Below are 27,293 nucleotides of genomic sequence, written 5' to 3' on the forward strand. Positions count from 1 at the left end.
AAGCCATCAAACATTAACGTTACTTAGAACTGATTACATTTTGTGCTTTTGTGCCTCTTTGTCTCAGCTTTCCCTTGTCCTCCGCGCCCCCAAAGCAGGACAGAGGTTTAGGAATGTTTAGAAATGATTGTGCAGGACAAAGGAAAGGAGGGGTCTGAGGTTTGGGTACAGCAAGGATAAAAGCAAGAAAGTGTAAAATTGATGGTGAAAGTGTTGATGAAGATGAGGGGAAAAAAAAAAAAATCAAGTGAAATGAGAAAGCCATTTGAAACAAATTATCTAAAAGTATTTCTAAAAATACTTTGAGTATTATATACTTTGTATATATTATACTCTGCTGAGAACAGGTATAATCCCTGTAACTTCCAGGTGAAATTGTCTTGCAGCTTTTGGCTCATGAAACTTTGTCATCTTCAATCCTCTCCTTAATTAATAATGCCTGCAACTCTTAGTTTTGGGAATTACCCATGAAACAAGCGTCCCTATGAGAGACCTTTGGAGTTTAAAACTTTCTCACTCACTCTTTGCCTCAGCAGGCTCTTAAGATAGGCAGATCAAATGACCTGGCACTGTCTTGCTGTCATGTCAGTAAAGAGGACTATATGATGACCTAATGGAACTTTTGCAGCCATTACTACCTATAGACGCTCTCAAGTCATCTTATGCAGCTGCCAAATCCATTTGCAAGAGTGAGCAACTGCCTCAGTACTTGCCAAATGTTTCCGCTGCTAGTCTATTCAGTGATGTGTAACGTACCCCATCCTAGCTGCTGAATCTTTCTACAGTTTCTCATAAGCACAGGGCCACCAGGGTTTCACTTCAGCTTTAATTCAAATCTTGCAGTTGCTCTGTTGTTCTTAAGCTTTTCAGGCTCCTGGGTGACTGCAGATGCTAAACCCAGGTCTCTGCAGAGCCAGTTTGCTTGCACGTTATTAAATAAGAACAGATGTCCTTCAGTCTCATTCTGGGGCTGACTTTACGGTCAGAGCACCTTCAGAGTTCAGCAATCCTTTATTCGGTGATTTGATTTTTTTATTATTTTTTTTTCACTAGAAGGTCCCAGCCTGAATCATTTAAGCCTGTGTCATTCTCTTCAACATTCAAGTTTGCTGTCTGATCCAAACCACATCTTTCAAGATATGTTCATTCTTATGTCATCCTTAATTCTCCCAGATGATTTTGTATTTGAATCATGTACCTTATATTGATTTTTTTTTTTTTTTTTCCCCTCTGTCATGGAGATATTCTTCTTTTGTTCTGTGTGACACAGGATCCTTCCTCTCCCTCCAAGATGCTCCCTGATTTTAAGGCATTTCCCTTCTCAGAGTATTCTGTCTCATAATATGCCTAAATTTACATGGGCCACTTGATGCAGTTAGTGGCTGTGATACAAATCTGTCACTTGTAAAACTTGGGCCTATTGAGTTTTTAAGCAATTCATACTCATTTGGCTACTTTAATCCTCTGGATCAGGAACTGCTGCTGGTTAGAACTGACCTAGATCAGAAAAAAATGATTAATTTGCAGACAAATCAGTTCCCTGATCTGATTTGCTCCAAAGAGTTCTGAGCACTCAATATCAGCACAGTGGAGGGTCAGGAACATGACAGGGCTCGGGAGGAGGCAGAAATTCCTATTTTGGCAATGTCCCACACAGGTTGACTTAAACCAGTTATTAAACTTTATGCTTGCCAAAACAAAGGAATTTATTAGTTTGTAGCTGGATCATCTCCCTGAACTGTTTGTGCACTGTGTTGCATAAGTGCAAATGTTGGTGGAAGGTGCAGGATGAAGGACAGACTGCGGCACCATTCCTTCTTTTGTAATTGCCTTGGAACTACACCTATTGTTTTAGCTCAAAGAAGTCTGTATTTAACATTAATATCCTGGCTTCTCACCTTCTGTGATTTCTCATCCAAGTACTGATGTGACCTTAGGTTGATGAGCAGAGCTATTTTAAAAAGGGGAAAAGAAAAAAAAAAAAAAAAGGCAAAAATTTGGTTGGCAGCCAGGTTCATTTTTATGAGGGTTATTTTACACTCTTGCAGAACAATGTGTAATTCAGACTGATTCCTTCAGGCAGTTGCTCAAAAGAAATCTTTGTAACGGTGTTTTGCTCTAATTGCATTAGTGTGGAAACTTGGTCTCTCCAGCAACATTAAGTAGTAAGGTGATAGAGTAATACAAATTTAGATAGGTCCATATTAGGAGTTGCTACATCTGGTAGCACAGTATAGAGGAGACTGCTGTAGCTGGCCATGTAGAAAATGCAGCATGCAGGCAAACACAACCAGCATCAATGGCCTCATCTTTTCCCTTCACTGGCTGACTGGGATGAAGGCCTGTTTATGGAAAATACACACATACACAGGATTGATCTTTCCAGCAAGTGGCCTTAGTCTCTTATTCTGCTCTATAGCTGGTCCCTCAATTCCCTGGTCTTCCAGGTGTCCCACAGACTGTACTGGGTCTCTCTGGCACCTGGTCTGGATTTGTCCTTACCAGTGCCCAGTCCCCAGGTGTATTGGTCCCTCCAGTAGCCAAATCTCAGACCTTCTGGTCTCTCCAAAGCTGGCCTGGACTCATGGTTCCTTGGCTCCCAAGCCTCATCTCTACTTGCCAGCTAGTGCAGCTTGGTGTTTGCCAGAGATCACCCACTGACACAGGTACCCATGCAGCATCCCTCCCTTTTCTTGCATTAGGTTTTTCCTCTAAATGTATTTTATGCCTTCTGCAATCCCAGAATGTTCCTGCCATGTCATAATGAGCCCTATACCCTGTAACCGCCTCCTTCAGTCTGCAGGGTGATCTAGAGAGAGCCTCTCCTCTGGGCTCCCCCACTGCCTGGGAATCGCCCTGGCATGCTGGGCTGCCGTATTCTGACAGCCCTGGGAGCAGCTGGGCCGAGGGCTCAGTTTCTTATTTGGGTTATTGGGATTCCTCTGCCTAATGCTGTTCATCTGTGCTCTTTGTGTCTGTGGGGAGGAGCCTTTAATCACACAATGTAACGCTCACTACTTTCTTTTTGCCACTAAAAAGTCAAGAGACTGGGCGCTGCACAACTGCTTCAACAGCCGAGGGTTACAGCCTCTTAATATTAGTTCAGAGTTAAGTGTGGTGAAATAGGGAAGGGTTAGGTGTTTAAGAGGGATGGCTTTCATACAGTGCTTCTCACTACATGAGTATTTTGTTTCTTAAATACGAGCGTGATGGGCTTCAGACTATAAAATGCTTTATTTAAATTTGTCTTGAAAGCAATTCCAGCAAAGTGGACTGCTCACAATTTCGTTAGGTGGTACTGACAAGCTGTGTCTCAGAAATGGTTTCAAATGGGCTTGTTACTCTAAATGCTAATTGATTTTTTAACAGTTAAAAGTGTCCCTTTGTTTAGTTTGAGTTTGTTGTTTTGAATATGGCTTGTGCCTGCTTTGGTTTTTTTTCCCTCAGAGCAAACAAGTTTATACCTAGATCTTTATAGCCTTAAGATATTTCAAACTGTAATTACTCCTCTTCACCCCCCTCCTTGGCTCCCTTGTTTTCAAGGCTGAACATGTTAAGCTTGGGAAGCGTTGCCACTATCTCAGATGGTGTTTGCTCTCACCCGACTCCTGCAGTCGCCTATGTCGTTTTTAAAACTTAGTTTTTGGTTTCTGTGTTTGAGAGCACCTTTCCTTACAGCTGCAGGTTTTTCTCTTTCTCCCATTTGCTAATGCAGTTTAGACTACAGGAAAGCCTTGCGTCCATTTTTACGTGAAGGCTTGGCTTAAGGTGCAGTGTTTTCGAGCAGACATTAGGCATGCACGCACACAGCATGCACAGCGTGTTAATGAGGATCAAGGGTTTATCCCGATAACCACACTTCCAGGCGTTCTATAATAGTAGGTTGTTTAATGTAGGTGGATGTAATGAAAATCCCACCATCCACACGCTGTAATGCCTCCAGTAAATCTGTCGCGACTGACCGCAGGTGGCCTGTGCCGCCTGCAACCCGGGTCTGCTGCTTCGTTCCCGGCCGCGGCGGGCCCGAGAGCGGCGTCACGGCCGCGGGCCCAAGTAGCGATAACACGGCGGTTCGGAGCGCCCGCCGCTCGCTGCCCGGTGTTCTGTGGCTCTCCCCCGCCGCGGAGGGAGCGGGCTCTTTAAGAAGCCCCCATGCCGTGTCGGCGGCGGGCGCCGAGTGCCGGAGAAGCTCAGCTTTACAGCGGAGCCCGCGCCCGAGTGTAACCAACCCGGCTGCAGGCTCCGCGCCCTGATTGACAGCGGGACCAGAGCTATGCAAATGGCGGCGGCGCGGCCGGGGGCTCTCCCGCCGAGCTCGGTACCCCCGCGCCCCGGAACGCGCTCCGCGTTCCACAAAGCAATTGTTGCTTTTTTGGGGATGTCGTTACATGTAAAATCATCTCGAGCGCGGTTTCAGTTTGAGATACGTGCGAGAGAGCTAGGGAGATGTGTCAGAGCTTGTTTCTCAGGGTAAATTAGGTAATTTTTAGCTGGGTAATGTGCTAATCTTTAAACCTTTATGTTTCTAAATCCTGCGTATGCCTGGTCTCTTCATACAAAAGTGTATTTTGCTTGTTTCTTCTCGTCGTCTTCAGTCTGAAGCCTTATGTAGGTCAGGCTTGGCTTAAGCAGATTTCCTGAACCTGCGTCAGCTTAAGCTGAAGGAATTTTAATAAACCCTCCCTTGTAGGCGTGGGCCTAAATGAGACTAGCCTAGTTAAGCCTGATCTTTTTCTGTTTGTGAAAAAGAGCTGAGCAGAGCTAGGGACTGCATGGTGGCTTCAGAAACGGCTTCCTTAATTCAAAGATAACAATGGTTGGGAAGGCCAGATCTTCTAATTTTACCTTATCTGAAAAGCTTGATTTGCTAAAACTCGTGAAGCCGTACGTTAAAATTCTCGAGGAACATACTAATAAGCATTCTGTAATAGTGGAAAAAAACAAATGCTGGGATATCATAGCTGATAACTACAATGCCATCGGAGTAGATCGCCCTCCTCGCACCGCACAGGGCCTGCGCACGCTGTACAAGAGGCTCAAAGAATATGCCAAACAGGAGCTATTGCAGCAAAAGGAGACTCACTCAGATTGTAAAAGCAGCATTTCCGAGCCAACCAAGAAAGTTGTGGAGATGATTCCACAGATTTCCAATGTGTGTTTAAGAGACAGGAGCGGTGTTCAAAGGTGAGATGATTCTTTTTATTTTGTTACTGAATGAAAAGTATGGCGCCTCCTATCTACTCTGTAACTCTTTGCTTGTGGTCAGGCTCCTAAAGGCAGTGTGTAGCTGAGAAAAGCCCCCAGTGGGGAACAATGACAAAATAATAGTGCTTTTGTTTTATGGGAAGCTTTATGGTGACTTAGCACTGCATTCATTTTTTTTCAGCTCTCTTTCAAAGCCTGTTTCAGAGTCTTTGTCATACTCTGGGAAGTGAGGGTTAAGAGAGAAGCAAAGAGAAATAGTAGTTCCAACCTCGACCCCTCCCCTACCTTTTAATAGGCAGATTATTCAAACATGGGCAAAGTGATGGCAGTTCTCCTCCATTTAAGGTAATACTGCAGTCATTTTGCAACATATGAAACTTACCAGTTTATAGAGAATTGTTAACAAGTTAGTTCACAGGGCTAAGAAACCTTGGCTTTACACCTTTTGTCTCTCATTTACTATGTTTGCATGTTACGTTTTAACTAATCCCATTCCTTTTTAAAAAACAATAAAATTCCCTCCCCACACCACTAGTGCCTTTGTGAGTACAAATGTTTTGTTTTTTTTACATTATACTTTTCTTGCATGGATGGTGGTTCCCTGGAACTGGAGCAAAGCTAACTGCAGTCTAAACTCCAAGCAGTTCTGTATCGTTGGATAGGTAAATACAGAAAGCAACTGAGAGGTGCAGTACTAGAAGTTTTCTTTTTTTGTAGGTGTTTTTTTTCCTGCTGCTCAGTAAAGTGAGACACACTGTCTAGATTTGAGCCAGACATAATACAGGCAGGCAGCATGCAGGCTTTCTCGCACAGCTGGCTAATACCCCTCATATCTGACTTGCAACACTCTGCTGGTTCTGTATTGGTCCTTGAGGGATCAAAAAATGCCTGGGTCAGGTTTTGATTCCTCCAGATACAAAACTAAGCTGGGGAAGAGGAAAAGAGGAAGACAGATAACTCCCCAGCAACCTTAAGAAAGCTTTGATTTTTCTTATTTTCCCAAGCAGATTAATGGGAAGCAAACTTTCCGTATTTTAACCAGATATAGTGGTAATCAGTGCAGCAGTGTAATGCTCTAAGAAAAGCTGGCATGCGCACACAGGCTGAATTGAATTCATGGTGCCACTGGTTGAACTGAATGGTAACAATTGTCTAAATCCCAACATGCCAGATGCTCTAAAAATATGCTGTTGTGCGTCCTTTGCGTAAAGAAGTCTGAAGCAACTGGGCTGTGCTGCAGCTCCTGGTGAATGCCCCTGGAGGAACCGTTCCAAAGAATTCTCTGGAACAAAATGAGGCTTTTAATTGCGCTAATAAAGGTTGCAGTGTCTTGACTACCAACTTTTGTAAGGAGGAAAAAAAAAACAGTGTGAGAACTTTGGTTTGTGGATCAGCTTATAAAAAGCATTGACGCTTTTCGTGAATGATTAAGAGCTAATGATCTCCATAGTTTGTCTCCTATAATTTAAACATTTTTTGCAGTCCCTTACGGGTCTGGGAACATTGACTTGATTACTGCCTACCCAAAATGTTTTTTCCTAGGAACAGCCAATACACTGTGCACTGAGGAAAAGAATATCATTTAAAAGGTTGTGTTTTTCTTTGCCCAAATGCATCATTGTTTGATAGTTCTAATTTTAAATCTGAGTGGCATTTTACCCAAATTTTCCAGACCCTGTATTGGGTTTTAACTCACCAGGATATGGCTCAGGTTTTGTAGGAGGGGAATACAACTTGGACAACATTGAATCCAAATTCTTAATCGCACCTTTAAGCAATTTCTAGCTCCCTGTGATTAAACAAAACCTGGTGAATCACCAGTGCCTGCAGGGTTATAAACACCATCCCCCAGTTGTGGTAACTGTTGTTTGCCTTTCTTTCAGACAAGTTGTCAGAAACAACATTAGTGACCACCATACAGGCGGCTCTTTTGTTTCTCAATTCCTTCATTTTCTCTTTGCTGTCTAATTGTTTTCATCTGAAGAGACTGACTGGGGGGGGGGGGGGCGCAGTTTCCTCAGAGTTACCTGAAGATTTGGTAATTTTCTAGTTCTGTGAGGGTTATTCCTTAAGGGATGAATTTTGCACTGTTTGGAGGTTCTGGTCTATGTTCAACTAAATCTTACCTATCTTTCTTCTCTTTAACCTCTCTCACTTTCTCTTTTTGCTCTCTGTTTCCCTTTGTCAGAATGACCTGCTTCTCCTGCTGGTTGTTTCCACTTTTCTCAGGCTAGAAGCTGGCCAGGAGCCAGCAAATAAGGAGGAGGGAAGCTGTTTTAGACCAGAATTCCAGTCAGCACTGGGGAGAACAAGTGAAAATTTGTGTGCAGGTTAATACTTCCGATGCTCAGTGAGAGGAGTAAAAGGAATGTGAGAAAAAAATATATTGGAAAAGGTGAAGCTTTGTGGCAGGAGGAGGAGGGAGTAAGGTGATATAATTGATTCTCTATAGGCAGCTCAGGTAACAGTCAACAGAATTAAGATTATCCTAGCATTTTCTTTGGAGAATAGATGAAAAGTCTACTTTCAATATTTGCTTCAGATAGACTTCTGGGTTGTTTTTGTTTTTTGTTTTGTCGTTGTGGTGATGTGTGTTTTTTTTTGTTGTGTTTTTTTTTTTTGTTTGTTTGTTTGTTTTTAATCTTCAGTTAAAATGGTTTGGGTGGTTGACAGGGTTAATTTTTGGCAAACACATTGCTCTGACCCTGTTGAATGCTTTTGCAGTTGGGTATTCAGAATCCTTCATACTTTTAGTCTAGAAAATGCACTTTCATGTTAATGAATGGCAGAGTAGATCTGGGTCCTTCAGAAACTGCAACCGTGACTGCTTATTTCTTTTAAACCAAGAGTTTTGAAGACCATGGAAGATGCAGAAGAGATGATCATGCCACCTTTTGATTAAGGAGTTAGTGCATTTAAATGAGAAGTAGGATGTACAACTTCAGTTTCTCTTTGCTTCTGGGAATTTGAACCCACATCTATTGCTACCCAGACCAGTGTTTTAATAATCAGATAGTGTTTCTCAATTTGTGGATAGTGGGACTCACAATGAGTTTAAAAAACGTAAGCAAAAACCTCCCACCCCCCAATTGAATAGAAAGCAACTGCAGGATTTGGAAGCATCAGTGAATGTTACATTAATCATGGATCCCCCTGCTGCCTTTAGCTGTTCACAGGAGCTCATTCTTCAATGGCTGGGGAATGTCTGTCTTTATCTTCAACCACCAGTTAGAGCCTCTGTTACTCTCTCAAGGCTATGATGATGCACTGTACAAAGTCAACATGTTTCTGTTCCCATGTTACACTATACTGCCTTTTCAGTTATGCTGAAAGCATTCTTTGTAGGTATGTGCTGTAACATGGAGCAAGAAGCTGATCTGGTTTTAAAAAGCATAACCCGAATAAAGGAGTGATGTGTAGAAGTGTAGGGTTTCAAAAGGAACTGATGATAGAGAAGTGGCAGGAGCAGCTTGAGCCATCATTATCATCAAAGCTAATGTAATGTTAAATCATGATTCGAGGTGCTGCTGACTCAGGGCTTTACTCAAAGACAGATGAGTCAAGTGGGTGTTGTACTTTCTAAAAGAAACGCACAGAACTGTAGGCTGTTCTTAATGGAAACGTTTCTGTGTCTTTTCGTGAAGCTTCAGAACACTGACATCACTGATTCAAAGAGAAGGAGCAAGGATTAGCTTGATTCCCTAATCTACTGGCAGGACTGTCATTTGGGTTCTGGTTTCTTCTCCCAGGGCTCTTTGTGTGATTTTATTCAGTGATTGTTTTACATTAAAAAAAAACCAACAAATAAGTACTTGGGTGTGTGAATCAGAAACAGGGAACACATTATGACAGGAGATGAATAAGTTTGGGAGATGGAAATGTTTCTGCCAAAGTTCACTCAATCTCAATTAATGCCCTTTTAAAATCACATTACATGTTATTAGCTCTTTTCTCTGTCACTTGCATGATTTGCTGCTGCTTTGTTTTTATTCTTACTTGTCACTAATAGCCCTTTTTGCTTCTCCAGTGTCGAAAGAAGGGCGTACCAGAATTAGCAGAAGGACATACTTTATTGGCTATACTGCTTTTATAGCAATAGAATCCAGATAAGACAGGGCTGTGTATGTGCAGTGAAAAGGAGGGCTACAGGTGATGGTCATGTAATGAAGTATAGTCATAAGCATAGATAGCAGAGTAGTATTTCAAATGAAGTGTTGCTTACTTACGGCCTTTTAAAAATAGTTTTTAATGGATTATTTAAATATGATTTTGTGTGTTCTAGTGCTAGTATCGATAAAGAAACAGTTGCTGGTACCAGTTCACCACAGGCAATGTTGGATCACCATCCTGCGACAGTCATGATGGAATTGCAATCAGAAGAGGATGTCAAACCTCCTCCTTCTTTGCTTATAGACTCACAGCAAAATGAGAACTTGGAACAAGGGGAAGAACACCAGCTGGTGCATATAATGGAAAGGTCTCCTTCAACATCAGTATCTTCAGTTGATATGAGAGTGATGATGTCTCCCTCTCCTGTACCAAGAAGAGATGAGTTTTTTAGGCTTGAGGTTGGGGAACGTTTTAGACCAATGTGTGGTTATGACCCACAGATGTTACAAATGCTGAAAGAAGAGCATCAAATAATTTTAGAAAATCAAAGAAAAATTGGTCTTTATGTCCAAGAAAAAAGGGATGGTTTGAAAAGAAAGCAGCAACTGGAAGAAGAACTGTTGCGAACAAAAATCAAAGTAGAGAAGCTGAAGGCAATACGACTACGCCGTGATCTGCCAGAATACAGCAATATCTAAATATTTTATTACTTCTGTCATATTCTTTGAAATACTTAATAATAAATGCTTTTGCCCCAGCAGAATTGTTCCTGATGTTAATATGGATGGATCAAAATCTGGGCTTGAGAGACAAAAGCATATTTTCCATGTTGTTGTTTATTACCTTACAAAATACCTCATATGGGTTTGAATGCACCAACTCTTCTGGTCTGAAGTATAACTAAATCTTGTACAGTTAAGTGTTCTGGTTGATAAAAATCCAGACTTCAAAAATCTTTCCACTTCTTTCTATTAGGGTTGTGATGAGCTAATGCAAATTTAGCTCAGGTATTTTTAAAAATTCTGATCATATGCATTATTTTTTCAAACTCGATGAAGTTACAGGTTAATACATACAAAAAGGAGGAATAAGAGGCTTAAATGTCTTATTCCTTTCAAGTTGGTAAATCTTTCGACAGTGATGAGTTTTTGTTGATATATCAGCTTGGAAAACAGTTACTGGATTGTTATATTTTTTTAATGTTCAGTAGACAGTTGAGTAAATGCACATCTTTTTAAAAGTTGCTACTTTTTATTGTTTCCAGTGGAGGAGTGTTTCCATAGGATGTTATCAGAATAGAGACAGTGAATGCAATGCTTGGTTTTTAACTGCATGCATGTGTAATTTGTGTGTACAGTTACCATGATCGTATATTCAGTTATAGTAATTATACTGGTGATCAACCACAGATATGTCTAATCTCTTCATTTGCATGCATAATTACTAGAGTGCATGTGCAACCAAGACAATTGCAGGTGCCTTTGATCAATATCACTATGACTATAAGCTACTGAAATGAAATAGTGTCTGTATGTAAGTAACATGTGACTTGAAAGCAACAGAGGATTCTGTGTTATTCTGGGTACCTTTTAGAAATGCTGTTGTTCTGGTCTTTCAATTAGTTTCAAATAAAAAGCCCCAAATGAAAAAGATATTGATTCTTTTGTCTGTCCTAGTAGCAGCCTTTTCCTCTGCAGTTACAATCAACGTTGATAACCGTAAGAAAAATACCTGGAAAGCATAAATCTCAGATGATTGAGTTCTTCATAATTCTTAGTCTCCTGCCTGTTGTGAATGGATCCAGAACTGCGTTAGATCTCTGTCTCCTTATTCCCTGTAAAGTGCTTTCTCCTTCCTCTAACCTTTAGCACAAGAAAATAAGCACAGCAACAGGGAAAAGGAGAGAACAAAGGAGATGTAGTTCCTCCTGTGCCTTTCATCTTTGAGGGCCCCAACAGCAGCAAGAGCAAAAGCAATAGGGCGGAGAATATTTCTTCCTGTGGCTGCTTGTAACTGTCACTTCTGTCATCACTATTTTCCCAAATTTCCTTCTTTCCCCATTCTCATAGAACCTCAGCCTGCGAGTGTGGGCACTGCATCAGTAGACTGTGAATGGGGCAAGCCTCGCACCTCCTTGTTGGTCTTCTGACTGAATCAGGTTACTTTGTAGCCACAGGGACAAATGCTTATTAAAAACTGAAAGTTGGAAGTGTGTATGTTTGAGGCTAGAGGAGCTTAAAGAACTGTAGTTAAAAATTTATGATAGTGATACTAGAGAAATAATCTTGACTGTCGGTGCTCAGGTTTGACAGGTTCCAGGTAGGAAGAGTAGAGGAAAGCAAGTCTTTTGTCTGCAAACTGAGTAAAATACAGACAGTGAAAATGGATGTTGTCAGTATGGAGTTCTGCAGTACATTTACAGTTGTTTTCTAGAGAAGAGTGTGCTGTTTGTTCTGTTGGGAAATTTTTGTGTGTGCTGAGAGTGATGACTGAATAAGTGGCCTCTCTTTCTGTACAGTCCTTGGCTTTGTGCTGTATTTTTCAGTTCAAAGACATCGACCTGTTTTTGTGTAGTTGGAAGTACTTCAATGAGATACTCACTTCCCTGAGTTTATGAGCGTCAAATATTTGCTTTAATAAATAAATAAGAATTTATTTGTTCTACTTCTCAGAAATGGGAAACAGACCTAAATTCTCTGCACTCGTCTTATAATTTGGGAAATGCTTGATCTTATCCTTTCAGTTGCAAACCAGAATTCTGCTCTCCAGTGGTAAGGAATTAATTGCTATTTATTGTTTCTGTCCTTACATATTAAGCAAATGAACAAGTTTTGAATAGTTCAGAAAATAATTCCCATGTAGCTCATTGTCTTGCAGTGGTTTTGTATTATAGCTACTCTTCTGTTGGCTGCCAAAATCCTCTAAAGACTTTAGAATATTTCCTGCTCAATTCTCCTTGAGCTAGAGGAAGAGGTGACCTCCAGGATTTCTGTTGGCATAGTATTTTTATTTTGAGGACTAGAACAGGAGGAATTCCCAGTCTGTGAAAGCTTGTAGTCCTTTCTGAACTAGCAGGAAAGTAGAAGCAAAAATAGGATTCTGGCTAGAGCAAAGTCTCCCTTGTATTCTTGATATTGGTAGGAGAAGGATGCAAATGAGTAAAGAAGTAAAATGCACCAGCCTGGTGAGAGATGTCTCCTTATAATCGGCTTGTTTCTGTAGCTGCTTATTCTGGCTTTTTCTCACTTGTTGGTGGAAGGCCTTTCATTCTTACCTGCAGGCAGCATCTCTAGTTCAGAGATCTGAACTAGTTCATGCTTCTCATTTGCTTTGTTCTCCATGTGTTTCCTTTGGGTTTAGGGGAGCTTGGGGTAAGGGGAGACATCTCTTGAGTCCCTATGAAGCTTGCTTCTTTACCAGTGACATGACGTTTATTTCCTTTCACTACAGAAATATTTCTGCCTTAGTGACATTCTGTTCCTCCGTGAGTGTAATATGGTGCTAACTATATATTCTACCTTTACATGCTGGTGGATCTGGATTTCTTTCTCACTCCACATCTGCTTTACAGTATCAGGTTATCTGTCTGAGTCAGACTTCTCACTTCTAAGTGCCTGTTCCTGTTTTTATTTTCCATGTATTCTTAATGTGGATGCATGCACCACAGTTGTGGCTAGGCTTTCTGGACCTCAAAGTGCTATAAATTTTTACTGTTCCAGCAAATGATAGTCTGTTAGCCTGTGTGAAAGTGATGGTAGGAAGCCCTGCTCTCCTTTCACCCTGTTCTTATCCTCTTATTCCCTTCACTACATCTGGCAGTGCCATTCCTTATCTGCATATTTATAATGTACATAGTACAAGCAGAGTAATTTTAGGCAAGGACAAATTTCTGCCATATGTTCATGTCCTTCTACTAGGATAACTGAAATAAGCAGGCTTCAGGAGGAATTTAGTTCCCAACAACTAATAGACTTATACCTAGGATTAAAAAACTGTAACTATGATAACTCTGTGATAATTGTTGTAGCATCTTGTGTAACTTCATCTATCTGAGTAATTGTGTAATGATGAGTCTGTAATTTTCTCAGTTGCTCCCTAATTATCTGTCTTTTCTTGTTCCTCCCTGCTTCCTCCTGTAAGCTTTTGACATCTGTGGAATCATCTCAGTTGATGTGCTTGCCTTTGGTCAGAATTCTTAACGTGTAAAAATGGTGGGAGAGAGAAGTACTCCAAGACCAGGAGAGACTACTTAGAGCTACTCTTGCTTGTCATACTCCTGTTTTCTGATATCTTCCACCTCACTATCTTCAATTCCGTTCTTTCATTTATATTTCTCACATTTTCCAGCTTGGATTTTTCCCTGTATACAATGAAAATACACAGAGTTTGCATACTATCTTCTTTGGGAAGTCCTTGTGTCCTCTGGCTTTCCAGTAAGCAAAGCCATTAAGTTGCTTATAATTAAAAGAGAATTATTTCCAAGTGGGAGGAGAAAATGAGGAACAAATGAGGAATTGTGATACCCAGGCTGGCTGGCTAAGATGTCATTTACAGCAGTTAAAATAATAGTCTGTTAGCTGGGTGTGTAACACATGGTGAAATTTCAGTCGTTCTGTGACCTATGTTTCTGTGTTTTACCTCTGCTGAAAATGAAAGCGTTTGCCTTGATGTCGCCTGAGTTGGCTGTGTAGTGTTGGTTGCTCTTAAATGGCATCCAGTTTGTCTGGGCAAAGCTTCCTCCATAGAAAGATACAATTTCCTGAAGTTTTATTGAACATGAGCTAATAAAATTAGTCTGTGTGAATTTTTCCCTGTAAAATCTACAGTTCCCTGCTAATGTAGTTGAAAACCTTGTTTGTGATGCATGTGTGAGGGGAGGTGGATGAGGGTCAGAGAAGCCAAGGAAGGCTCAGCTGTCTGCAGACATTGTCATTCCCCACTGCTTGTGCCTTCCTTCCGTGCCGTGGGATTTTGATGCTGTTTTATCCTAGTGATTACACGGAATGATTTGTTGAGGTATCCAAACATCTCTGAGTGAACACACCACCTTGTTTGGCTTGGTATTATTCATGCAAGAAGAATATGCTGTAATTTTCATTGAATACTTAATCAGCAGTTACTCCACATGATTTATGGTTTCTATTTGTTGTTTAGCAAAACTGCAGACTTGAAAAATCATACCTAATTTTTTTGTGTTTTATGTATGCAAATAGAATTTGTTAAAAAAGAAGTCACGGTTTCCTGGCCATTTCTTCCTGGCTCTTGATTTTCATCTACAGTTGGCATAATCACCATCATTAGCATAATTTAACATAAATGTAACTTAACAAGTAATTCCACTGATGATGGTGCCCCTCCATATTCAGTTGATGTCAGGACCCAGTCTGGTTAAGACTCAGTCATTTTGTTCACCGTATTCTGTGTATTGCTACTTGCTTACTTTTTATGTCTTTATGTGATCCTTGTCTGTATTGCTAAATGCTTTCTCGAAATAATGCAGTTTCCAAACAGAAACATTCTGCAGGCTTGAAATAAGTAAATCAATTTATAAATTGCTGATTTTTATTATTTTCTTTTTTAGCTTTAATTTAGCAGTGAAACAGGACAAGATGTTTATCTAGTTTGCAGATGAGGAGGGAGGATTTTGGATTGCCTGTGGTTAAGTCACTACATCATGATTTGTCTTCTCTATTGTTATCAGATAAAAACTACTGCAGTAGTCTTGAGCTGTATCCATTATTAATCACTGAAGATGTCATGTGAAAGAAAGTAATTTGTTGTAACTCAGCTACAGTTTGCAGGTAAATTTTATTTAGCCCACTTGTCATACTATTAAGAATACTATTTTGTGGAGTCAAAACATTTATGTGTGGCGGGTACCAGAAATACAGGTAAAATTGTGTAACAATTGTAATATGGAATTCACTTTGGGGTGCATTGTTTTGCATTATAAGGAAGCTTTGGCAGTAGGTTGTACATCATGGTGGACTTCCAGGTGACATTGGTAGCATCAGTTGTCAGTTTGGCAAAGCTACTTTATGCTGGGTTACCTCAGGCTATAATGTGTGTGTTCTATAAATGCATTTGTTTTTGTTTATGTCTCAGGTTTTCTCTGACAAAAACTGAGAGATTTTGATCATCTGTCCTTCACAGTGTTCTGGTTTCCCTGTGCTTTTGAAAAAGTACTTGAAATTTGGCATCAGGTTGGTCTTTGGCCATTCCTATGAAACCTTGTTCAAGTTTGTCTAATTCATAAGTCATTGACAAACACAGAATTTGGTCATTTTCACTACAGTTTTGTTACATTTTAGATGTAGTCCCTAATAACTGAATTCATAGGGAAGCCTGCCCAGCCTGGGCATATTGCACTGTTGAAAGCAGAACAGGGATTTCTCAGCTGTGAATGCCTTGAATGAAAGAAAGAAAATGTGTTCCTAGTTTTGCCACTAACAGGCCAGACAGCCTCAGTGAGGAAGCCACTTTGTGTAGATCCAGGGAGAGTGACAGATGACAGAAAGGATCTTGAGCGCAAGTGCTGGAGGGCAGTAAGGATTGCAAAGCTGTTGGACTATACAGCTGGATAGGTAATGGCCCAGCTCTCCTGCAAAAAGACCAGCAATAGCCTGGAAAATACGATTTGTAGCTCTGTGATTGAGTACTGCATAGTGAGTGTGCAGAAAAGGACTGAGCTAAGCTTGCTTAGGGAATTTAGCCATTGTTGTTTGTTATAATTATTTCTGCTAGATAAAATCTGTTCCTTTCAAGAGAGTTTTTGTTATATAACTGTGCTAATTTGTACAGTTCAGTTTTGAAAATACCCTGTTCACTAAGTGAACTTGCAGGGTGATACTATAGATGTTTTTCAACAGTCCAGAAGTTAAATATATTTTGAGTTTCAAATCATTTTGCTCTGAAGCTGCAGTGGGCATCTATCAAGACATTTCAGATGAAATACAAAAGTAAATTTATCTTTTTTTTTAATTATCCTCCTCTGATGAGGATACATACATACATACACACACACGCACAATGAGATATACGTACGGTATGTTGGTAAGAGAAGGTGCATACGCTGCAGAGGCTTTCAGGCAGCATGCAGGGTCAAAGCAGTCCCTTGGGAACAGCAAGTGGAGCCAGCCTGCTGATGGAAAGCTGCCACATCTCCATGTCTTCTAGCATTTCCTTATGTAAGTGGTCTGCTCAGGACCAAAAATAGGCAGGGTTGACACAAAGTAAGCTCTGTTTAAAGGCATCCTGAATTTATGGCTCTCTGCATGGAATCATCTTAATAATATACGTTGAAATTTCTGTGCGGGTTAAGTTGTATTCAATTTTCTTACATCCAGAGCCAGCAAATGCAGCACAATAAGCACTGCTTGCCTCCACAAGGATGAATTTCTCCTCTTCCTTCCTTCATCATCTTCCCTGTTCTAGTTTTGCTTTCCTAGTAAGAATTACAGCTAGAGCTCTAGGTTTAGTGCTTGGGCCATAAATACTACTTTTCTACTTGGACTACTGAATGGATTACATTTATGTAAATCAAAGTTACATAACTTGGTTTGGAAAGATTACTCTTTCCCTTTCCAAATATTTCGTCAGCCACTCTGCAAGTAATCACTGCTGCAGAACACATGAAAATTCTCAAAAATATGACTCATCCTTTGTGTGCCTCTTTCCAGGGTAATGTCATAAATTTTAAACAGTCCTGTTTAAATAATTTAGGACAGGAATATATTGTGTTTCACGCTTGTGACAGCAGGCATAAGTTTTATTGATTATTTTTATTTTAAGGACTCTATTATAATCCAGGGAAATCAAAGATGGCCATTAACAAACACAAACAGAACATTAAAAATGTTTTTCCTTCCAATATGTGCTAAACTAGATGTTACTACGATGAATACATAATCTTAATAAAATCCCTTTCTCCCTGCTTGCTTCTTGTTACAGATCTCAAAGTCTTTGCATTTTAGGAACAGAGGTTTTGTACAGCATCAAAATAGTTTTATTTTTAATAAACGAAAACCAGTGAAATTAATGGCAGATGCTTAAGAGAATGTCAAACTACATATTTTTGAAGCACCACATGTGGGTTTAGCCATGTACTTTCCACACAAAAGGGTGCACACTTAGATTTCTGCAGGCTGCTTCAAAAATTTTGAGATGGCTACAATTAACCTGATTGTTTGATAGTCTAATAACTATTTCTTAGTAATTTGGATTGTTTTATAGTTTAAATGTTTGGAATTTTCCCACTTATATCCTATTTAGACTATCATTTATTGCATAACATTCAAGATTTACAGAGCCAAAGTATAAATGTTGCTTTTTGACATCACTTTGCATTTATTTTTAAAATGCCTTTATTTGACAAATTAATCCAAACAACTTCTATTGTGGGTGGCAACATGAAGATGTGTAGTAAACAGTCAACTTGGATGACACTGGACTGGTTCCCATGTTTTACTGAGCTGATCTGGCTCACTGCACTGAATGATGCCTGCAGCTTTTCAGAATTCTCGATGATGCTGCTTTTCCCTTTGATAATAGGCCTTGTACATCTATTTCTATGGACTTGACAGAAGCTTTCAGTTTAATTCATTAAATTTTTATTGTGGAAGCTGGAGTCAGTTGGATTTTTAGACAGTTGAGAGGTTTAAGAAGAGTACTTTTCTACCATGGAGCTATAATTTTGGAAGTAGTATGCTCTCCATCCTTCCTTCTCTGCATTGATACCCTTAAGAGGTAAATTTCATTAAATGGCAGTGAGAGGATTGTTCCTACTTGTTCAAATTAAGTACATCTCCCCTCTATTATTACATACAGAAGGTTTCTATTTGAAAAGAAAATTGAGGTTACAAACTCAAGTACCCAAAACCTTGCAAATACGCACAACCTGAATCCAGCCTTCTCGTGCTCTTGTGTATAGTCATTAATTACATGGATTTTATTTCTGCAGGCTTCCTTGCCAGTCTCAGGCCACAGAATGGACTTCGCTTGCTTAGCAAGGCACTGTTCAGTATTTTCTTTCTACCTCCTTGTTCAGTTATAGAGTGATGCTTTGTTTTCAGCACACTGTTCAAACTATTTTGAATTAATTAGCTAATGTTTTTTCCTCTGGTGCCCATCATGATAGTATCTGAGTGCTTCACAGATGTAATTAAGTTTCACAACATCCTTGTGAGGTAAGAGGTTGGTATAATCTTCACTTTTAAGTGGGAGTTGAGGCACAGAGAAAATAAAACCCAAAAGCCCTGTTATTACAGAAGGTGCAGACTGAATCAGCCAGGACTGCGTTATCTCAGTACAGTTAATCTTTCCAAACCACAACTTCCAGTTGCACCCGTTAGTGTTCACTATTACTACAAATGAGACTGAATCGGACGTCAGGTGCTCAGACAAATGTTTACTGCTGAAAGTTGAGGTTAAATGACTTTCCTTACTCCACAGAGGAACTGTAGAAGACATGCAAGTAAAATCCGGTTTTCTATGGCACTAGGAGAGATTTAAATTAGACATTAGGAAAAAATTCTTTGCTGTGAGAGTGGTGAGACACTGGCACAGGTTGCCCAGAGACGCTGTGGCTGCCCCGTCCCTGGCAGTGTTCAGGGCCAGGTTGGATGGGGCTTGGAGCAACCTGGTCTAGTGGAAGATGTCATAGAATCGTAGAATAGTTAAGGTTGGAAAGGACCATAAGATCAAGTGCCAACCCCCCTGCCATGGACAGGGACACCTCACCCTAAACCATGCCACCCAAGGCTTTGTCCAGGCTGGCCATGAGCACCACCAGGGATGGAGCATTCACAGCCTCTCCGGGCAACCCGTTCCAGTGCCTCACCACCCTCACAGTAAAGAACTTCTTCCTTATATCCAATCTAAACTTCCCTTGTTTAAGTTTTAACCCATTACCCCTTGTCCTATCACTACAGTCCCTAATGAAGTGTCCATACCCAGCATCCCTAGTGGAAGGTTCGAACTAGATGATCTTTCAGGTCCCTTCCAACCTAAACCATTCTATGATTCAGCTTATCTAACTACAAGAGTGGTCTTTCTGTCCTTGCAGTCTTGGCCTTCTTCATCACACACCATTTGTAGCTCAGGGGTCGTGTAAGCAGCAGCAGCCTCTTTTGCCACTGCCAAGCAGTTCAGTTCTCTGCACTGACTCAGCAAGAGGTCACATGGCAATGTAGTACAGCATGTTTTCTGTAAAGACTATCATGAATGCATATGCACTATGGCCAGATCAGGTCACTGGAACAGTCATCTTTTTGACATCTCCAGCTCAACTTCACAACCTTAAAACTATTCACTTAATGGAAGCTGGGTTTTGGGGAAGTGTGTGGGGGGTGAGTACATAGTTTTGTACCACAAGGTTGTAGATGTAAATCTTCTGGCTTTTAGAGTAAATTAACATTTCTAAACAGATTATTCCATATAATTTTATGTTTTCATCTGCATAAGACGGGCAAGGTTGAAAGTCTTAACTTTACCCTTTCGGGGTAATAAAGTGAATTACTGCATTAGGAGGTCACCTAATTCAGTGTAGACCATTAATACAGTGACTTGCAGTGTTTTTCCCCGTGCGTTTTGCATGTGTTTGCTGACAGTAATACTGAAAGACTGAAAATTTTTCATGTTGAAGAGCAGAATGTAACAATGATCCAAGCTTTAGCTCCTGCTTTGCCTTCGCCACTTTGTCCACTAGAAATTATTTATTTGATTCTGGGCTCTGTACCAGTCATGAGCTCAGAATTGATTTAGGTTAGTCTTACAGGGTGTGATCAGTCAAATGGATCCAGTTCAAAAGCTTAATTGCTTCCATCTCTTATGTGGCACCTACATTTTGCCTTGCATCCCTACCTGAATGGAGAGCAGCTGAATCTGGTTCTATAAGATGATACAGAACAGCGTAACAATACAGGAGTTTTGACTACCTTTAAGACTAATTGCATTAGGGAAAAAGTTAAACTACAAGGCTGGAGGAAGAGGAGTGGGTCCTGTTTAGCAGCAGGTTGAGTTGCTCCAAGTGCCCTTCATGTCTTTGTGCAGCCAAGTGCCCTTCCGGGCTCACATGCTGGCCGTGTTTTATGTTGCAATGCCACGTTGTCCTTAGCTGGTTTCTTCACTTTATTGTCCATGTCACTGCCTAATCGGCTCATTTTTTCCTTCCAAGTCTTCCCTTGATTTCCCTTGATGGCTTTCAGCCATATTTTTTTTAGTAAACCTTGAATTTTGGGGGTTAGAGATGGGCAGTAACTTTTTCTTGCCCCTGCTCAGAAATGCCAACTCTTTCTCTCTGCTCCTTGACTCTTATACTTTACTCTGGTCCCAGTGTGCCCTAGTGCTTCTCCCCATCCCTTTTCCTAACACAATCTGTTGCTTCCTACTCTTCTTCCCCTTGCCTGGTTTCTAGCCTTTCCTTGTGTGCCCTGCTTCCAGATCAGGCTAACAGTCTTTTACCCAGTTGTCAATTTTTCACTGGTTTAACATCAGCTTTCTTTTCTAGCAGTAGTCTTCCTTTTAAGGTTTTTTCTCCCAAATTGCTGTTTCTTGGAGCTGGTCCTTGTCTCCTCTGCCATCTTTCCCTGTTTGGTATCTGGAGGGGAGATGGTGTCCCTGAAGGAGAGGGACAAAGAAAAGTTCCTTCCTGCTGTGCTTGGAAGAGACCCAGCTTTGGTCTGAGCAATGAGAGCTGTGACTACAGAGAAAGCTATTCTCGGCCTTAGTTGTCCAGTGTGTAATCCCCAGGAAATTAAGCTGTGGAGAATGTGCAAGCTACATTTATTTCCAAGAGCTTTTAGCTTTCAGGAATGAAAAAAGTTTTACCCCAGCCAAACGAAAAAACCAACAAAACAGTTTTATCTTTTCCCCAGATTTTTAGATTCTTCTCCAGAGTATTGAGTTGTTAGAGCTTTTACAAGGAATCACAGTTCATAGTGGCTAAACCTGCAGTAATCTGTGACTTTTATTCTCATAAACAGTGGTTTTTCTTTCACTAAAAGTTTTTATGGATGTGGTGCGTGTGTATGAATATGTGCACTGAAACTGAGACAGCTAGTGTGGAAGATGTTGTATGGATTGGTGAAGGCCTGGCAAAGTTGTTAGCTATTTGAAATAAGATCCACTAATGGAGATCCTCATCGAAATGCACATTCAGCAGTGTAGAGGCTAGTTTGGAGTTTCAGATGAAAGATAAGCCCATAAAGTGACTTTGAACCAGATCTTTAAAAATACTTTAAAATTTTGATAATTTGCATTTTTTTTAAAAAAGTAATTTTGGGTGTAAAATGATGATGTGTTTTTCAAAGAAAATATTCCTGCTTGAAATATCAGTCTTTAGGTGACATGATGCTCGTATGTGTGAGATGGATACATACACATTTTATGTTTGAAAGAGGAGTACAAAGCAGTGGGTTGTGATCCAGCTACTCAGATGTAATCCCAGCTGTCATTGATTCCTATGGTTTTATGGTAAGTCAGATCAACTCTTGCTGGTTGCACTCCTCATAAAAGTCTCACAGAAGTGCTGTGAGAAGAGTTATTACATATTTTACCATCTTCGAGGCACACTAATATTCATTTATATGTTAGTTTAATATTAAGTTTATCATTAGACTGAAATTGCTTTGTAAATGAAGGATGATGCTATCTCTGCCTCATACTTCTTTAAATATTCCTGGGATATCTTAGGAGTGTTTAACATACAGATCTTTCATTTGGAGCAAGACATTTAACTACTATGTAAACATCTGTTCTCTAAGCGTTATGAATTAATTTGATTAGGAACTTCCTCTGCCCAGAAGACAGAGATAGTGATGGATCAATGGCACCCATACAGAGGGCTGCAGATGCTGCAGAAGAGCACTCCATCAAGTTATGGCTGTGATTCATTCAGAGCCCAAATCTCTTACCTAAGTCTACATTTGTTGCTCTGCCTCCCTCTCTTTTTAAATTATTCCTTATCACTATAGAGTGCAACTTGAATCAAAGTTCTCTTCTTTAATTTGTAGGTTTTGCATTGTGACAGTGCTTTTTATTTAGAAGATTCAGAGCAGTTAACGGGAAACTCCCCGCTGTTCCATGTATGTTTATAGCATGGAAGTTCAGGTATGCAGGTGCTTGGTAACTCAGCCGGTCCCCGGGTTTCAGAATCACCCCAATCTAACAGTAGCTATCACAAAAAAGGCACAGCCTTCTGGTCTCCTTGTTCCAAACTGCACATATCCCTTTCTCTTATTGACTGTAGTTGCTGATGGGAATCCTTGAGCTGGTTTAGCCACAGCTGGTGGATGAGAAGCAGAGGGGCAGGAGGAAGGAAGGGTGAGTTCGTGGGCTTTGGCAGCAGCCCGCAGTCAGATGGGGTTAAGCCATCCATTAAACCATACCTCAAGCTGCAGTGTCTAGTGCCCTGCTCACTGGAGTGTGCTGCACTCCTTGCTGGAACGCGTACTTACAGTACTGCAAGCTGGAGTGTATAGTCTACTAAAAATGCATGTTTGAGTTACCTTTTGTAGTTTTTCATAATGCAGCTGCTTTCTCAGTGCACTGGGAGTAACCTAATGCACTTAATCGATGCATTTACTCTAAATCCTGCTCATCAGAAACTGGTTAAACTAGTTTGCCTTTGGAACACTCTCCCCCGCTCCTGTTCCCTCTCCTGGATCCTGTCCCACTTTCTGTAAATCATCACCTTCCTGAGGCTGCTGAAACTTTTCCTCATACCAGCTAGGCTATGGTTTATATCTTGAAACTTAAATCTTTGCTTTCTCAACCAGAGAGAGAAAGCTTTTTTATTTGTGGAAGCTTTTCAAACCCTTTTTATCCATGTCTTTAAATTTCCCAAGCCCTTCATTCTGGCCACATGTCACTTGCTGGAGTTCCTTCATGGTTAAGAAAACTGCACTCTCAGGCTGGGCAGTTTGCTGTTTGGGAGAGAAATGAGCAGGCATGATTTCCTGATCTTTCTCATATGTGGGGTACTTGAGGTTTCTGTTACTTATTATTTTCAGTCCCAACTGATTAACTGCAGAGCTCGGAATTTACAATCACAGTTTATCTTTCAGGCAAACCCAGCTCTACTTAAGATACTGTCTACAGTCAGTGAGCAGCAAGGGGGGTTTACTGTTGAAACTGTTGCTCTCTGTTCCCCTGTATCAAACACCGAACTTAGTTCCCATGTGTAATTTAAATTCCAGTCTCATTTAAATTCCGAAAAAGTTCCTGAAACTCTATTTATTGAGTTTGGATATTTTGCTATTGCAATGAAATGAGTCTTTGAAATGACACAAGTGTGATGCTGAATACAGACGAAACTGGTAAGATAAAAAGAAGGTTGAATGCAAGTACCTAATCAGCACTATTGGTGAACAGGTTTAGGTTTTCTATTCAAAGAAATTCTATGGAAGATAATGTTGAGGTAATTATTTTTGCATAAAAATGTCTAATTAAAAAAAAAGAAAAATAGCACTTTTATCTGAGACTATACTGTGATTATAGCTAGAAGGATAATACTTTAGCAGAGAAACAAATCATTCTTGGATATTTTTATAAACAGAAATGATGGTAATTCAGAATGCAAATTGAAGGAAGAAATCTGAGCATTGCAGATATTTGTTAGTTTTATGTGGACCACTGGTGCCCAGCTTGCTTCTCACTGGGGGCAGGTTGCTTTGGAAATCCTTTTTGGCGAAAGTCACTGTTACAAAATGCTAACAGTTTTCAGCTCTGTTTCTTTTATTATTTCAAATGAAGTAGGGATAAGAGTTGGAAAAATTGTTACTGACCTGAAAGTTAATCTACTGGTGATTCGGTAATACCACACAGGACTAGCTGAGTAAAAGAGCAATGGCCATAAAACGGATAGATCTCAGGGGTCACCAAACTCATGTGGGAGGTCAGTGGAAGGGATCAGGAGATAGTCATTTATTTAGGAATGACCATCCTTCAGGAGAGAAGAAGAAAGTGCTGCAATGAAACCTCCAGTTCTTGCAGTAACAGTTACTTATAATCTTAATAGGAGGAAAGAAATTGCTGGCTAAATGAAGAGAATCAGCAAAGAGAAAACACTCTGTATTTATCTTGTTTACAATTAGAAACTCAGTATAGAATCAGATTAGTCTTTTGTATTTTTTAGCAGTGTTTGTATTTTCTCTCCCCCCATCGCCTTTGCTCCTATAAATCTTATTACTTGTGATTGTGATTACTGAAGATCCAATAGAGCCCTTGTACCTTTTTGCGAAACTGCAAGGATTTATTCTTGTTCTCTGGCTCATTTCCCAGGTTTCAGCTACAAAGAATCCCCTACATTTCTGAGAGAGCTGCTCTGTTCTGTTTTCTCATCCTTCTGCAGTGTGCCAGTGCAGCAGTAGCTGCTCTGTTACTCCTTAGAGATGGGGGCATCTGTTGCATGTAACACTACAGATGATGGCTAATGCCCTGAAGAAGCACCCACTTATGGAAAATCTTGTCTGTGTTAGGTAGTGTGTTAGCACAGAGTTCTATACAGACAAGAAAACTTCCAAAGAGCTTTGGGAAGAAAACTGTTCAATAAATGCATCATTTTTCACTTAGATAATACCTTTTTAGTAAGTGCTAGTCTGCAAAACTGCACTCATTTTAGGCATGTCAGTTATGAGGGTTTTGCAGTTTTAAGAATATGTAGACTTGATGTAGAAGTGATAAAGTTGCCTCTTTATTGGACCCTTATTGTGAATAAAAGTTTTCTCTTGACACTTTAAATACCAGCACTTGGAAATTTTGGAAAGGTTATTCTGTGGCATAAACACTTTTGTAACTGATTAGTATAGCGTTGAATCCCAGATGGAATCAAAGGAGCAAGCTGATTTAAGCCTTTAACCAGCATGCAAGGGTATTTTGATGAAAATTAGTGCAATTCTCCCTTTGAAGCTGTGCATGTGCTGTAAAGGAATGCTACAGATACTCCTTTAGGTAATGCTGGGCACTTATCTACCATTACTTATGTCAGATTTCTAACTCTCAAAAGTACGTGATTATTTTTAATCAATGCGTTAATCAGCTGCTGTCCTGTTGTGATTTCTTAACCTTATTAGCAGAAATATTTCCTATTAATATTTACATTTGTGGCACTTATAATTAGGTAAGTGCTGACAAATCTAAATCAATCTAAACTAGTAATAACATTTGAATTGCTGCAAACTCAAGAGATTGTGTCAAGATTTGAACAATTACGTATTTTTAAAGGCTATGAGGAAAGGAGTTAAAATAATCTTTTGCATTATTACAGTTATGGTTGTTCTGCCACTTTGTACTAATGGCTTCAGCTCCAGATCTGGTTACTGGTCTTCTTTGCTCCCTTTCCTGAGTTCTCTGTTCCTGGCCTTGCTTTGAGAGCATTGCCCAGTACTGTCTCACCAGGACACTGTTTTCATTTTCTGCTATGGTCTTTGCCCTTTTGTGTTTTTTTTCCAGCCTTTCCTTTTATTCTTTCTCCACTCTCATTGCCTTGTACTATGTCAGGTAAGGAGCTTGCTTACTAATGTACCAAGTAACATGCTTTTCCTGAAAGTTCATACTTTCCAAAGCAATTTAATGGCTCCTATTTCAGGATGAGTCCTTATGTGCTGTTCTGTCTCAGTCCAAACCTACCGCAAGCGGCCCAGGACAGGAAATACACCAGGCTGGGAAATACACCAGGTTGTTTATATAAGATGAAATGCATAGATTGTCCTTGATTTGTTTGAAATGCAAATGACTGTATGCTTTGTCAAGAGAACCTGAGATACTCTTTGTTATTTTATTTCCCTTTTAGATGCACTCTATGTGCCAACAGCAGGGACAGCAAAGGAAGAAGCAGCTCAGGAAGAACCTGACTGCCTTGTGAAATATTTCAGTGTTGTGTGGTGTAAGGCATCAAAGAAAAAGCACAAGAAGTGGGAAGGCGATGCTGTTCTTATTACAAAAGGAAAGTCAGTAATATTGAAAGATATGGAAGGCAAAGACATTGGAAGAGGTACTGTAGATTTGCATACTTGTGTAAGTGAACAACTGGCTTAAAATTACTGTGCTTTGAATAACAGAGACACAGCTCTCTAGATAATTTAAGAGTTCTCCATACCACTGTCGACCAGAGGATATAAAAACAGCAAGGGTTTTTTTTGGGGTAAGATGGCAAAAAAAATGTATTTCTTACATACAAGGCAGATGCGTGGGGGAGGCTGGGGCAGGCTGAATAACATTATTCACAGAAACACCAAGTGCTAGTCCAAGGAGAGAATCTGGAAATGAGTGTCTGTACTAATTCAGTGAGGATGCCAAATGAGGGCTGAGTAGTTCATTTTGGTTGCTCACATAATGCATTGGAGAAGGTGTTAAAATTAGGGGGGAAATATACAGGTATGTTCATTGTAGATATTCCAGTCAGTCAGTAGTATGGCAACTGGAAATGTCAGAGGTTGGATCTGTACTTTCCAGCCAGTCAAATAGCTAAAAATATTATCTTTGTCAGAAATACAAGCAAACAGCAACATTTTCTGTCCCAGCTGAAGTCAACTGTGCAGCAATTTTTAGTCTTGTAGTTTTAGCAGCAGCTGCTGCTGTAAGACACAGTTTGGGTTGATATCAGAGTTAAAAATAAGACTTGCAAACTATAGGCTGCAGTGAACTTGAAGCAGTAATTTTTTCTGAAAACAAAGCAAGAATTAACTTTGCTAACTGAGCCAAAGATATTTTGTAAGGGAGTAGGATTGGACAATGTTGCTGCAAAACACACTTTGATTAATTTTAGGGCTGAAATGGCTTCTTTGCTCTTTATTACAATCATGACATTGTGGGCCTTGTTAGGACCAGGCAGTTTTGATTTGCAAACGAGTCTGTGACTTAGAACTTAATTTGAATTTATTTATAGCAAAGCAATATATGTACAGACTTGCTTGTTTTTGAAAAAGGCAGAGAGAAAGAGAGTAATGCTTGGAATGCATCAGCCACCACCCTGTTGTTCC

At 40.1% G+C, this 27,293-nt stretch overlaps 2 protein-coding genes across 2 annotated transcripts in view; both read left to right on the forward strand.

Moving 5' to 3' along the window:
* Positions 1 to 27,293, forward strand: part of RAD54B (RAD54 homolog B) — a 62,985-nt gene that overhangs the window by 11,307 nt on the left and 24,385 nt on the right. The window contains exon 4 of the mRNA XM_062604595.1: positions 26,105 to 26,305. Within this exon, the coding sequence (XP_062460579.1) occupies positions 26,105 to 26,305 (201 nt within the window). The remainder of the gene's footprint in view (positions 1 to 26,104; positions 26,306 to 27,293) is intronic.
* FSBP (fibrinogen silencer binding protein) lies at positions 4,309 to 10,967 on the forward strand. Its single transcript, XM_062604596.1, has 2 exons — positions 4,309 to 5,184; positions 9,488 to 10,967. Exons 1-2 carry the CDS (start codon positions 4,814 to 4,816, stop codon positions 10,011 to 10,013), a joined length of 897 nt encoding a protein of 298 aa, XP_062460580.1. The 5' UTR covers positions 4,309 to 4,813; the 3' UTR covers positions 10,014 to 10,967.

Source organism: Pezoporus occidentalis, unplaced genomic scaffold, assembly GCF_034315485.1.
Source record: "Pezoporus occidentalis ecotype Australia unplaced genomic scaffold, CSIRO_AGI_Poc_V1 ctg87, whole genome shotgun sequence".
In the NCBI taxonomy this organism is placed as follows: Eukaryota; Metazoa; Chordata; class Aves; order Psittaciformes; family Psittacidae; genus Pezoporus; species Pezoporus occidentalis.

Bases quoted from the DNA above. Each gene is read 5' to 3' on its own strand.
- FSBP (XM_062604596.1), top strand. From the start codon at position 4,814: ATGGTTGGGAAGGCCAGATCTTCTAATTTTACCTTATCTGAAAAGCTT. The intron at 5,185-9,487 runs GTGAGATGATTC...TGTGTGTTCTAG, and splicing joins GACAGGAGCGGTGTTCAAAG to TGCTAGTATCGATAAAGAAA.